This window comes from Natator depressus, chromosome 1, assembly GCF_965152275.1.
Source record: "Natator depressus isolate rNatDep1 chromosome 1, rNatDep2.hap1, whole genome shotgun sequence".
Lineage (NCBI taxonomy): Eukaryota > Metazoa > Chordata > Testudines > Cheloniidae > Natator > Natator depressus.
This window is the reverse complement of record NC_134234.1, coordinates 184,490,952-184,504,512: the sequence shown is the minus strand read 5'-3', so window position 1 is coordinate 184,504,512 and position 13,561 is coordinate 184,490,952. Positions and strand designations below refer to the sequence as shown.

At 43.9% G+C, this 13,561-nt stretch overlaps 1 protein-coding gene across 1 annotated transcript in view; it reads right to left on the bottom strand.

Annotated features, from left to right (window-relative positions):
- Window positions 1–13,561, bottom strand: part of MPZL1 (myelin protein zero like 1) — a 61,088-nt gene that overhangs the window by 5,725 nt on the left and 41,802 nt on the right. The window contains exon 5 of the mRNA XM_074972255.1: window positions 8,528–8,633. Within this exon, the coding sequence (XP_074828356.1) occupies window positions 8,528–8,633 (106 nt within the window). The remainder of the gene's footprint in view (window positions 1–8,527; window positions 8,634–13,561) is intronic.

The window sequence follows — 13,561 nt, the reverse complement described above, 5'->3', positions numbered from 1 at the left end:
GGCAAAAAGTCCCTTTTTTGCACTAAAACCAAGTGTCTACACTTGTTAATAACTTTTTGCAGTGAAACTCAGAAGTTTTACTGCAAAAAGAAAACCAACTTCATGAGAGGCATACAGCTCTTTCTGCTGTTCTTTTTGCACTGTTGTGAAAGTGAAGACACATTCTACCTGTGTAAACACCTTTTGGCCTCTGGAGGATATCCCACAGTTCCAAAAGCGACCACTCTGGCCAGCATCTCCGCTGCTCTGACACCAGGTAAAGGGGCATTCGCCCCTCCCCCTGTAAGCCCCAGGAAGTTTGAAACTCCCTTTCCCTTTGCTTGTAGATGTGGTGGGGAAAGCAGCCAGACAGCAGGGTTTTTTTTTTAAAAAAGCCACCGAAGAAACAAGGAAGTAATGGGGCTGCTGGGACATGAAGCAGTGCATCATGGGGCACTGAGCAGGGACCCAGAATGCCTTCCACTCACTCCTCCTTCCCACAAGACCTATCGAGAGAGCTTCACTGTGGGATAGCTGCCCTACAGCACTCCTCTCATCCGCAATGGAAGTGCTGCTAGTGTAAACACTCTGACACCTGAGGAATTAAGTGAGTATACAAAGCAGGGCTTTTCTTTCACCGGTTCCCTATCATTGGTGAAACTTACAGCGCAAAAACTCTGCAAGTGTAGACATACCCAAAAAGTGGTTCTAAAAATCGAGATATTTCCAAGTCTCTATACCAGCACTTATTTCCCTTTCGTCAGTCTGAGTTATTTTCGCAGCTTTCCTGATCTCTCTGGATGAAAGAGAGATCACAGCCTTCACATACCCACTATGGTTCCCTTTCTTTACTTGAAGGACATGTTTCAAATTTGATTGTGTTGAATCAGACGCCCCTACAATCTACTCTCCAATAGAGTAATTAGAAGCCACGGGTGAGAAAAGTCTGGCCCTCTACTGAGAGAGATGTGCTATCTGAAAGCCAGCTCTTGCGTGCTGCTGCTCAGCAGCTCTTCAACAATACTCTACTTCTCTGTTAAAAGAGGAATTGGAGGTTATAAATTACATCTGGGGGAAATATTTATCAATCTAAGCTAAAAGCCTCCTAGGAAAAAGGGGAGGCACAAGAAAGGTAACAGCGAAAGTAAGGCTGATGCCCTCCAGAGACGCATGGGTACTGGAAAGATATACACATTATTAAACAGGAAACTGGGAGGTGGGAGGTGAAGAATTCCAAGGGAAATGGTCTAATGAGGTTTTTAAAATAAAAAGCTGTCTATATACAGCAATTTCATGCATTGGACTGGACAGTAGGCACTGGTGGTTCCTGGTTATTAATTGTGATGCTATGTCAAGATACTGTCACTACTTACAGTCAGAATGCAGGGGTTTCTCATGCAAATTAATGCGCCTGTACAGAAAGTGCCAAATGACCCAAGGTTTTGTTCTTTAGGAGTGACAAAAAGCTCCTTTACTCCTCAGACACAATGAGATTGTGAAGCACAGAGGGTTACACACCAATATACTGTAAAGATATCCCACCTATTCAGATCACTGCCAACTGTCTGATCAGATCGTAAGCTACCAACAGACCTCTCCACCATATGAGAAAGTAGAATCTCTGCAAACACGCCCTGTTCTGAGGGATTTGTATTCTACACATCTGTCTGCTGGGTAACTGATCCAATGTCATGTAGTTACTCCTGAGAAGCAAATGCAATCACACTGGTGAATGCCACTAATGAGACACCTCAGTCTTTTCTTCCATAGCAAAACACTAACCCTGTGGGGGAAGGAGCAGAAAGACTTTCAGAGTTTTCAAAGATTTAAACTAGAGACAATGGTCCTAACCAGAATATAGTCTGGGGCTAAGGATCACCCAGCATGCCTTTTAAGACACCAGATGTAGTCGGGTTACATTGAGCTTCATTACACAAAGTACAGACTTGTTTCCAGACACCCTTCTGCAGATCTCTTATAAAATCAGAGGGAATATCTGGCAATTTCCATCTCCTTAGTGGTGCCCTGGTACATATTTGGGAAAACATTTAAAACCATATCTGTGGTTTTAGTCATATCCATGACAAAAACCTATTCAGAAACCTGGTAGGGTGGGAAAGGTTACTTGAATCTATATAGAAAGCTGGTCAATTAACTTTTAAAATACACAAATGCCAAAAGGAGTTTTAATGGATGGTTCAATAGTTTTACCTTAAGCCCAGTTGTGGTGGGACTGAAGTTCATTTTGGCTATTCAAGAACAAACATTGCCTCACGCTAACCTGTATATGCATAAATAGGGCATAATTCAAAGCGAACCAGTGAGGAAGTAGACAGGGCTATTATCTCGCTAAAAATGTGTCAATGGAGAGCCAGGGAATTACGGTTACTGGAGCAACAGGAACACTGAAATTAAACGTACATAAGGCCTGTGAGTCAGACAGCTACAACGACTGCAATGGGGATATGCTCCTAGATTCCTTAAAAAGATGCCCAATAAATGTTCTACAACTTTAAGCTCCAGCTCTAAATTAAGTACTGGACTGAATAACACATTACAGACAAAATAGTTTCTGTAAGTGTCTGATGCACCTGTGTACTGGCTGTTTGTGCATCTTCATGTAGTATTACGTATTAATCATTAGTGAAATACTATTTGGTTTTGATCTGTAGAGCCAAATTAAAAACGTGTCTCAGGGGAGAAGAACTGAGGCTATGTCTACGCAAGAGAGCTTACAACAGTGCAGTTGTACAGATGCAGCTGTGCCACTGTACGATCTCTCGTGTAGCCACTCTATGCTGACAGGAGAGAGCTCTCCCATTGACATAATTAATCCACCCACAACAAGCAATGGTAGTTATGTCAGCAGGACAAGCTCTCCTGCCAACATATCACTGTGCACACTAGCGCTTATGCCAGTGTAATTTATGTCGCTCGGGGGGGTGGAACAGGCACACCCCTGAGCGACATAAATTTTGCAGATATAAGTGGTAGTGTAGACTTAGCCTGAGTGCGTGTGTGAAGTTGCAAGCAAGTTTTAGAGCCAATGCTGCTTCTGCATGACCAGAAAAGAGTTTGCAAACCCAGGATACAGGAGCTCAGTATTCAAAGGTGCTGACTATTCACTGTATTTGGCATAGTTCTGTAACAGAAGGTATTTGCCTTCTAATTTGCCTGTCAAATATGTTGGAATCCAGATCACCAGGTAGGCTGGAGGATTCCCCCCCATCCTCCCCCACTGATAGAGGTGGGAGGGGGGGAGGGGAGAGAGAGAGCGCGCGCACGCGCGAGCACTCCATCTATTAGTCCTAGATGATCAGGGATACAATGCCATGCCCCGGGTGTCCCTAAACCTCCAATTACCAGAAGCTGGGACTGAACAACAGGAGATGGATCACTTGAAACTGCCCTGTTCTGTTCATTCCCTCTGAAGCATCTGGCCCTGGCCATTGTCAGAGACAGGATCCTGGGCTAGACTGACCATTGGTATGACCCAATATGGCTATTTCTTATGCTAATGTGGAAGTCATTCAGACAACAGAAAATTTTTGCACTCAAGAATGGATGCTTCTCTCTCTCATCCAAATAATGGTGATGGCAGAATAGCCATAACTAGGAGGATGGAGTGAAATACTATGAAACAACTAGGAGGAGGAGGAGGGAGTGGGTATTTGAGACAATACATAGTTTGACATGATGGAACACAGATCTGCTGGGAAGGAAAGGACAGTACAGTGAAAGTGAACTTGAGATATCCAACTGTCTGAACATTTAGAGAACCAGATGCAAAAAACATCTGGATTTCCTGGGTACTGACTGGTAAGGTAGACAGTGGGCTATCCTGAGAGAGCACTTCTACAACGTGAAGTTAGAGTAAGAATTAAACATCCAAAAAAACCAGACAAATGAGGTGCTGTGTACCCACAGCTACCATGTAGATCAATGGAACTGCAGGTGCTCAGCTCCTCTGGAAGTAGGGCCACTCAGATTTGGAAAGTTTTGTATAAGCCCCTAGCCTTTATGGCAACACAGATAATCTTAAAAATGTGAAGAGTTTAAGCCAATGCACTGAGATCTGCACAAGCCCACAGATAGCCTGACACAATAGCTCTAAGCGGTGTGAACTGTCCCATTCATTTAAAGGGCATCAACCCTTAAGTTTGATAACCACTTAAATGTCAACATTCACTTCAATGTAAATCATTTTAACGAACACATTCAAGCAAATGTGTGTCATTTCTGGAGGCAGTGACAAATATTGGGGTAAGAGACGGGGGAACAGCAAGTTGCTGTTAGGTTTGCTGAAACAGATGAGGAAAAAGGGGAATTAAGTTCAAAATCCCCTCTGACCTTCTGAAAGAAACTCATCCCTACTGTAATAATTTTATTAAGATGATGTTAAAATAAAAAGAAAACAGTACAGAGTTTAAGCATAGAAGTTTCTGGTTATCAGGGAATAACGTACAGATTATCAAGGGGTGTGAAGTTCGGTTTAGGATCGGGTAGCGTAAGGAATACATAATCTGCAATATCCCCAATTGGGGGTAAAAAGTTAACGGGTCAAAGTATAGACATTGAGATATGAGGGTATGTTGTTCATATAATGGCTATGTTCAGGTGTGGAGTATAATGAGTGGATACAATGATGAGGATGTACTAAAAGCCTTACTTATCACCCTTAAACCAAACAAAGCCACTTCCCAGAACTTTCTCTACACCTAAAAAGTTCAAGTGTTCCTTACCCAGCTAGCAACACCTCTAGTTTTCCCTTTGGAATGTTAACAATTTCTGTGTCTACACTGCCACTTTCAGCTCTAAAACTTTAGTCGTTCAGGGATGTGAAAAAACACCCCCGAGCAACAAAAGTTTTAGCGCTGAAAAGCACCAGTATAGATAGCGCTCCCGGCAATAAAGCTACCACCCCTCATTTGGGGAGGTTATTTTTTAAATCGCCGGGAGAGCTCTCCCCTGGCGATAGTGTGACTACACTGCCCATGTCACAGCACAGCTGCAGCCGTGCTGTAACCTGGGCAGTGCAGACATACTCATAGTTACTGTTATTGTCAATGTGCTGCAAACTTTTGTAATTTAAAATGTGGGGGCAGAATATTTTGTTAATTTAATTTATAACATGGAATAGTGTACTAACTGTACTAGAGGGGTGAGGAGGAAGAGGAGAGTCCCACAAGACTGAGGTCTCCAGTGCTTAAATTAGATCTAATATGCCACATGGGACATGGAGCTTTGTAAGACAAGGAATAAGAGCCAGACAAGAGACAGTGGGAAGACAGCAATTTTACAAACTAGAAAGTGACTCTCTGCAGTGATAAACACGTCTGAATATATATATATATGTAATTAAGTCCAACACCAATACAGAAAGGCACTTCCTGCCGTGAGCTCTTAGAGCACAGTAGACAGACTGAAGGAGAGTAAAACTGGTCCTCAGCTCCCTATTTTAGTCTAAGACAGCAGTTCTCAAACTGTGGGTCGTGAACCCCTTTGAATGGGGTCACCAGGGCTGGCTTAGACTTGCTGGGGCCCAGGGCTGAAGCCTGAGCCCCACTGCCCAGGGCCGAAGCCAAAGCTCGAGGGCTTCAGCCCTGGCTGGCAGGGCTCACATAGCAGGTCCCCTGCCTGGGGCTAAAGCCCTTGAGCTTCAGCTTTAGTCCCCCAGCCCAGAGTGGTGGTGCTCAGGCTTTGTCCTCCCCTGCACCCACTGGGGCTCAGGCAGGCTCATGATTCAGTCCCCCCTCCGGGAGTCATGAAGTAATTTTTGTTGTCAAAAGGGGGTCGCAGTACAATGAAGCTTGAGAACCCCTGGTCTAAAGGCTTGTCTATACAGGAAGATTGACTGGAATAGCTATTGCAGAATAGATTTCCCCATGGACACTCTGATTCCGGAATAAACTCATCCACATGGGGAGCTATTCCAGAACAGCTATTGTGCTTTAAATTCACATCTTATCTTATTCTGGAATAAATTTCTTGTGTACAAAAGCCCTGGGGGGGAAAAAAACAAAAAAATCAAGAACACCTTTTAATTAACATGTTGTGAAACACTTAGCACCTAGCACAGACATCTTTAAAAAACACACTGGCATTTTTATACAAGGGTTTGCCTAGATTAAGAGGTCTGAGTTAGCTGCTAACCTTTTCTCTAGTTGTACACACAGATTAGTATCTTTTACCTCCATTTAACTAGTCAAGGTTAAACCTAGAGGAAAGCCTAGACTCACCACAATTGGAAAACATGTTTTCAAATATGTTAAATCCTGACTACACTAGGTGCTAACCCATTTTAAGCTCCACTTAATGGATTAACTATTGATTTTAAGAATATCTTTTCTCCTAGTCTAGAAAAGCTTTTCTTGCTTCATCTCTCTCAAACTATGCCCCTCCCACCACTTTGCTTACCCCAGCTCAAACCAATAGCCTCATGCTTCCCGCCTACCTCCTTGGTCAGGGCAGCCCAACATTACTATAAATCTGAAATATTTAATTTTGACTCTAGCTGAAAGGAAAGTTTTATCTTCATTCATCTGTTCTTGGAAGCAGTCAAAAAAAAAATCTATTAATCTATTAAACTCCATCCAAAGGGAATACAAAGTGATTTTACAAAATTAAGAAACAGTTCTGAAAACTACAAGTATGCTTCCTTTCCAATCACTTACAAGTCCTCCAGCTAACACCATGGCTAAAATTCAGTCACCAGAAATACAGATCTATTAAACCACCTAATCTTCCTTTTCAGAATGTGTCACTGTGGCTTTTCATACACGTAGACTGTAAACGCTATGGGCCAGGGACTTTGCCTTCATTCTGCTCTATGAAGTGCTTAGCATTATTAACATAAAAGATTTCATACAGTACGTTTAGAGTGTTCATACAGATCACTCATTTCAATTATTAGGTCTCATTTCTTCAATCAGCTCCAGTCAGACATCTAGTTATGCATTACAAGGACCTTGTCTACAAGGTACTTGTTTACAGGTTACTTCGGTATAGCTTATATCAGCCATGAGTGTGAATAATCCACACACCTGAGCAACATAAATTACACCAACCTAAGCACCGGTGTAGACAGCACTATCTTGCGGGAGGGCCTCTCCTGTTGATATAGCTATCACCTCTCTCCAATTGGCTTAGAGCATCTTCACCAGAAGTGCCTCAGCAGCGCAGCTGTGCTGCTGCAAGTGCTGTAATGTAGATGTAGCAAGGAGCCCTGAACATTCTTGCCAACTCACACCCATATTATATAGTGTCCCTGTTGGAGAGGTTTCTAGGCTTTCCACTAGAGTTTTCCCATAACTCATGAAGGCACTTTTCATTTTCTGTGGGATGATTGTTGAGGTCAGTAACAGATTCTGCCTTCAATTGTTGAGTGGAACCAAAGAGGTTCAAAGCCCCAGGAGGGTGAAATGAACTGTTAGATGTCCACAAGGTTGAATGAACACACAGGAGCCAAAGGCATCATGCTCACAGGCAGACTGTTACTGTTTCGTGCTTCAATTGCATTGACTCATTCTTTCAAACACAGGCCTATTCACCACTTAGGCTACATCAACACTGCAGCTGGAAGGCGCAACTCTGGAAGACGTATGTGCTAGCCCTGCTTGAGCTGACACACTAAAAAGGCAGCGTGGCTGCAACAGTGCGGGCAGCAGCTCGGCTAGCTGCAAGAGTACAATCCTGTCCAAGATCCTAGGTACTTACTCAAACAGCTACCCCAAGCCGTTGCCCATGCCGCCATGGGCTCGTTGCTATTTTTAGAGCACTATCTTAAGCAGAGTTAGCACATATACATCTACCTGAACTGGGAATTACACCTCCCAGCTACTGTGTAGACAGAGTCTTAGGGTGCATTTGCACTAGGAAAAAGAGGTGTGTTCTTACCTCATGTTAGTTAACATGGGCTAACTGACATGAGGTAAAATGCTAGTGAAGATAAGGTAGTTTTGTAGTTTTCACATGTAAGAAGATCTTTATTTCAATCTCGGGGGGCACAGATCAGCACTCACATCACACTCCCTGTCAGTACCTGGTCCAAGCCAGGGAAGTTAACGATCCAACCAGCAGACCAAATTCAGGGATGAATCCTGGTCACGTGTCACCTTAGCATACACAGAGACTATGACCTCCTCAACCTGCTAACAGAAGCGAAGGCAGCAAACTGCCGGGTCTTCACTAGAGTTTTACCTCATGTCAGGTACCACGTTAACTAACACGAGGTAAGAACAAGTCTCTTTCCCATAGAGAGGACAAGGCCAAAGGGGATATATACCTCATTGTCAGTTCATTAACTGCTAGGTTGAATGCCTGCTTTTTGGAAATGCTAAAGCTACTAAGTATAGTTCACAAACCCCAACTACAGCTTTACATCCAATCCCATACAGAGCAGATCCCTTTTCCTTCCAGCTGCCTGAGTACATGGAACAACACAGCCAGCTAATTCACCTCTCCCACCCCACCTTCATCCGCTCCACAGCATGGATCCACCTCTCCCACACCCTGGGAGGTCTGTGCATTGGAGAGTACTGAAATTTACCTGGTGCAATCTGGCGGGCACGTGGTTTACCAAACCCTCTGTGTCGGAGGGTGACTTCCGTGGAGCCTGCTTAACCGGCGACATCAAGCTCTCAGAGGTACTGCAGCTGACGAGGCGGCAGAGCAGAATTTGCAGGACAACATTCAAGAGATACAAACAAAAAACAGGAACAAAAACAAAAGCGAGTGATGGCAGGATGAAGTGGCAGGCTATGCCAAAGTAAAAGTGATCACAATGGGTATTGGAACCAGTTCACACATTCTCCCTGCCTACCCAGTCACTTGTATACTTGTCCCCATACATATCACACCTATTCTCCTCTACCCAATAAAGCCAGATTAAGCCATAAGAACCTGGGAATGTACTTGCTTGTCCTACATATGAGGCATCAGAGAACATCCAGGTGTGAATACAAACTACTTTCTAACTGCGCATAGGCTAAATAACCCCCTCCCCAGCCCAGATAAGTGAGGACTTCACCATTACTACATCTAGTGACAAGAGTGGCAGGAGCCACCAGCTCTTTCACGCTACGTAGATAGCTGCCATATGTCTCCTGGCTAATTCTTTTGTATTTGACTTGTCTGGGGTTCCAGACTAATCCAATCTCTTGTTCTCTGGATGCCAGTTCCTGTAGTAGCTATCAGAGTAGCCACAATTGACAGACTGGCTAGGTCGTAATTCCAGGCCCTTATACTTGTAACAGGACAGATCAAAGACATTTCACTTAGAAACTCTGGGAACAGTTTTGGGGAGGAGGCGGACAGCTCTAAAGTTAGTTCAGTTAGGTTTGCTTTTCCACCTGCTCCTTTCAATCTCCATAGAAGAGACTGGGGAGAGAAGGTAGAAGGAAACCTCCACATATCTGGGATGGACCTGGGATTAAGGAAACCAAAATGAGCAATGGTCCTCTAATATTTCATTAGGTAACCCCTGGTCCCAGGAGCAGCCTATTCCTCTGAACACTGGCCTCATCTTTCTCCTCTTACCCAAGGATACACTACAGAAACATGCCACTTCTTCCTATACACAAAACAAATATATGAACTCCCTTTAACACCACTCTTCTGCCCACTAATTAACCCCCCTCTCCCCCACAATGCCCAACCTCTTACACAAACACCACATGCAGCAAATACAAACACATGAATAATGACAATGACATTGACCAGAATGCAACTCCTCATAGGCCAACCTTTTTGTTATCCAAAGGGTTAATCAAACCTTTAGAGAGCCAGCATCTCAGACACGTGACAGTAAAAAGGGGAATACTGGGAAAGGGGACCAGGAGACCCAGCAGTGAGGAGCTTCTACTCTGGCTGAAACTGACTGAGAGCAGCCCTTTAAGTGGCTAAAATGTGTTACAGTGAATTTCTGGGGTTGACTGAGTATTCCTACAAGTTTGTATTGTACCTAAAGGTCACAATGCAATTTTAAGAAGTTTGTGCACCTAGAGATCATGCAAAAAGAACAGGAGTACTTGTGGCACCTTAGAGACTAACAAATTTATTTGAGCATAAGCTTTTGTGAGCTACAACCCACTTCATTGGATGCATAGAATGGAACCTATAGTAAGAATATATATATATATATACACACACACACACACACATATACATATTACACACATACACGCACACAGAGAACATGAAAAGGTGGAAGTAGCCATACCAACTGTAAGAGGCTAATTAATTAAGATGAGCTATTATCAGCAGGAGAAAAAAAAAACTTTTGTAGTGATAATCAAGATGGCCCATTTAGACAGTTGACAAGAAGGTGTGAGGATACTTAACATGGGGAAACAGATTCAATATGTATAATGACCCAGCCACTCCCAGTCTCTATTCAAACCCAAGTTAATGGTATCTAGTTTGCATATTAATTCAAGCTCAGCAGTTTCTCGCTGGAGTCTGGTTTTGAAGCTTTTCTGTTGCAAAATTGCCACTTTTAAGTCTGTTACTGAGTGACCAGAGAGGTTGAAGTGTTCTCCTACCGGTTTTTGAACGTTATGATTCCTGAGGTCAGATTTGTGTCCATTTATTCTTTTGCGTAGAGATTGTCCAGTTTGGCCAATGTACATGGCAGAGAGGCATTGCTGGCTCCAACAAAATACTGCTAAGCTTGAGTTAATATGCAAACTAGATACCATTAACTTGGGTTTGAATAGAGACTGGGAATGGCTGGGTCATTACACATATTGAATCTATTTCCCCATGTTAAGTATCCTCACACCTTCTTGTCAACTGTCTAAATGGGCCATCTTGATTATCACTACAAAAGTTTTTTTCTCCTGCTGGTAATAGCTCATCTTAATTAATTAGCCTCTTACAGTTGGTATGGCTACTTCTACCTTTTCATGTTCTCTGTATATATATCTTCTTACTATATGTTCCATTCTATACATCCGATGAAGTGGGCTGTAGCCCACAAAAGCTTATTCTCAAATAAGTGTGTCAGTCTCTAAGGTGCCACAAGTGCTCCTGTTCTTTTTGCGGATACAGACTAACACGGCTGCTACTCTGAAACTAGAGATCATGGTGATGGGTACTTTAGAAATCCACCATTATTGTCGCAAAGAGGAATAGGCACCAGTAATATAGAAGTTTTATTCTCAGAGGGAATAACTCTGAATGGTCTAATGTTCTAGTCCACTGGTGAGTCCACGACTAGAAGAGACTGAGGTACACTGTTTGGGATAAGTAGCATCCCCACCCCAATTAGACAGAAGATAATGAAACCCAAGCACCCAATGAAATCCCCTTGCCAACAGTCTGTAACAGGACAATCCAGCACAAGTCACAATGGAGTTATGTTAGCACAGAGCTAGCTGGTTAGTCAGCGAGGGAAGAGGAAATGTGTACACATACACACAGCTATTAACAGCAACCACCAATGTGATTAGTTACCATTGTGTCTAGTGGGACTGGAAGAGGAGACCCAGCCCTGTTACATTCCCAATCTGGCGTCTATATCAGGATCTCTGTAAGGAGAGGAAGATAAGCAGGATCCGATCCCAGCACATCAAGGCACAAAGGAAAAAAAACCAAAGTCAGAAGAAGAACGGAGGTTTTGGCACTGCCATGCAGGGGTTCCCACCACCACCCAAATGCCCCCTCCCCACTTGAGCTCAAGACAGAACCATTATCCCAAACTGTGCGTTACACTGCCACAAATTGGGGTAGTTTCATTTAAAAATTAGTCGATGAGCCTTTGGTAGTGATATTAATAGCAATCACAGCACATCTGGCCCTCCCCTTAACCAACACATGCAGGGCTGGTATGGTCAGTGAAAGCAGTATTAAGTTAAAAGATGACTTTGCTGGAAGGCAACCTATAATAGTTAAATCTATTCGAATTTACAATGCACAAATATTACTGACCCAACCCTGGCACCTGCACTGCCATCCTTCACCTGGAAAACACTAGAGTGGAACAACCTGAAGCAAGGCATTTGAATCTTGATATAAGCACCTTTGATGAGTGTCAGTGCATGCTTCCTTTAGTTATGGGGAAAACACATACAGCAAGGAAGCCAGGCTTTCCACACTGAACTCTGAGCACACACAGCTGATTTCACTTCACTCAGTCTTACCATTAGACTCTAATGAACCCATTTTCTTCAAGGTCTCCAGCTGGGAGGGTGGGGTGGGGAAGAGTTCTTTAAACACTGTCACCGTTCAAATTAATTGCACCTCTGACCCCGATGGTCTCCTTGAGGGCACGCAACTTAGGTCTCAGGCCTGTAGCTGCTGCCTTTGTCAGAGCAGAATCCCATGAGTCTCTCACTACAGACTGGAGTCCTTGGCTGCAGACTCCTACAAGTCACTGTGATCACCTCAGTAGGTCTGACTTCAGTTCAGCACCTGATGTTCTGTTCTCTCAGGGGCAGTGTTAGGGTTATCCAGTGACCAGCCAGCTTTCAGAAAGCAACTTACTATCTATTTAGAACAAAAGTATTCGAGAGAAAACATCTTAAACAACTCACATACATACCTAACTCAGTAGGTGGTCACCCATCTTCCTCACGGGAGGCCAACCCTGGGAGGTCTAATACACTTCAGGTCCTCCTGCAGGGCCTGTTTGTTGGCCACAGTGTCATGCCAGTCAGTTCCCAGATAGGGTCTCTCACCACAGGCCAGAGCTGTTATTTTATATAGTTTCAAGTCCTTTGTCTGCTAAGGCCTACGTGCAGTTGTTTGGGGTGTAAACCCATCAGCATGAACACTGTATCCCCCAAACAAGTTAGCTGTGTGACTTCCTCCCTCTGGAGACTAAGCCACAGAGTTAACTCTAAGGTTAAGATACAGACAACCTTTCCAGGACTGCACTGGGCCTCTGCAGACAGACTAGGCAATTCCAGAAACATGATCCAGTTTGTACTGCTTTTCACCATTCACCCACGGGTCCCTCTGAAGTGGCCTCCCTCCCAGTAGAGCTGGATCGCTATCTAGGCCTGATCCCCAGATTCTGAGCCCACTGCATCCCTGTTAGGCTAATGAATATGCAAACAGCCTCCATTTTCCAGCTGCGGTCCCCAGACCTGCTCTCCTAATTTGGGTTGCAACCTCAGCATAGTTCATAGCCTCTTTTCAACACCCTGGAACTTTTTCCTATACACTTCAAGTGTCCGTTTAAACTTCAGCAGTAAGACATGCTTATATTGCTCATAGTTTCTATAGTCCTCTCTGGCCACATGGATGAAAGCTTTAAGGTCTTCCCTGTCAGTAGTGAAGCCAGACACTACCATATCCTCACACCCACCCTGTTCAATTCACAACTCATTTCAAAAGCATTTAAAAATACACCTATTCCTAAAGCAAGGGAACAATTTGGAGTCTATGCCTTCAGAGGAACCAAATATACAGGATCTGTCTCCACCTCCTGTGTCAGGGGGTGCTCAGCACTTTCTCTCCAATTCAAGCTCCAGCTGGCTCTCCTTTTCTCTTTCCTACTACTGCTTATCCCTCTCTCCTTGCTCACACTGGTGCTGTTTGTCTTTGTGCTGGTGCTGCTGTTCCTGGTCCCCGGTCCACA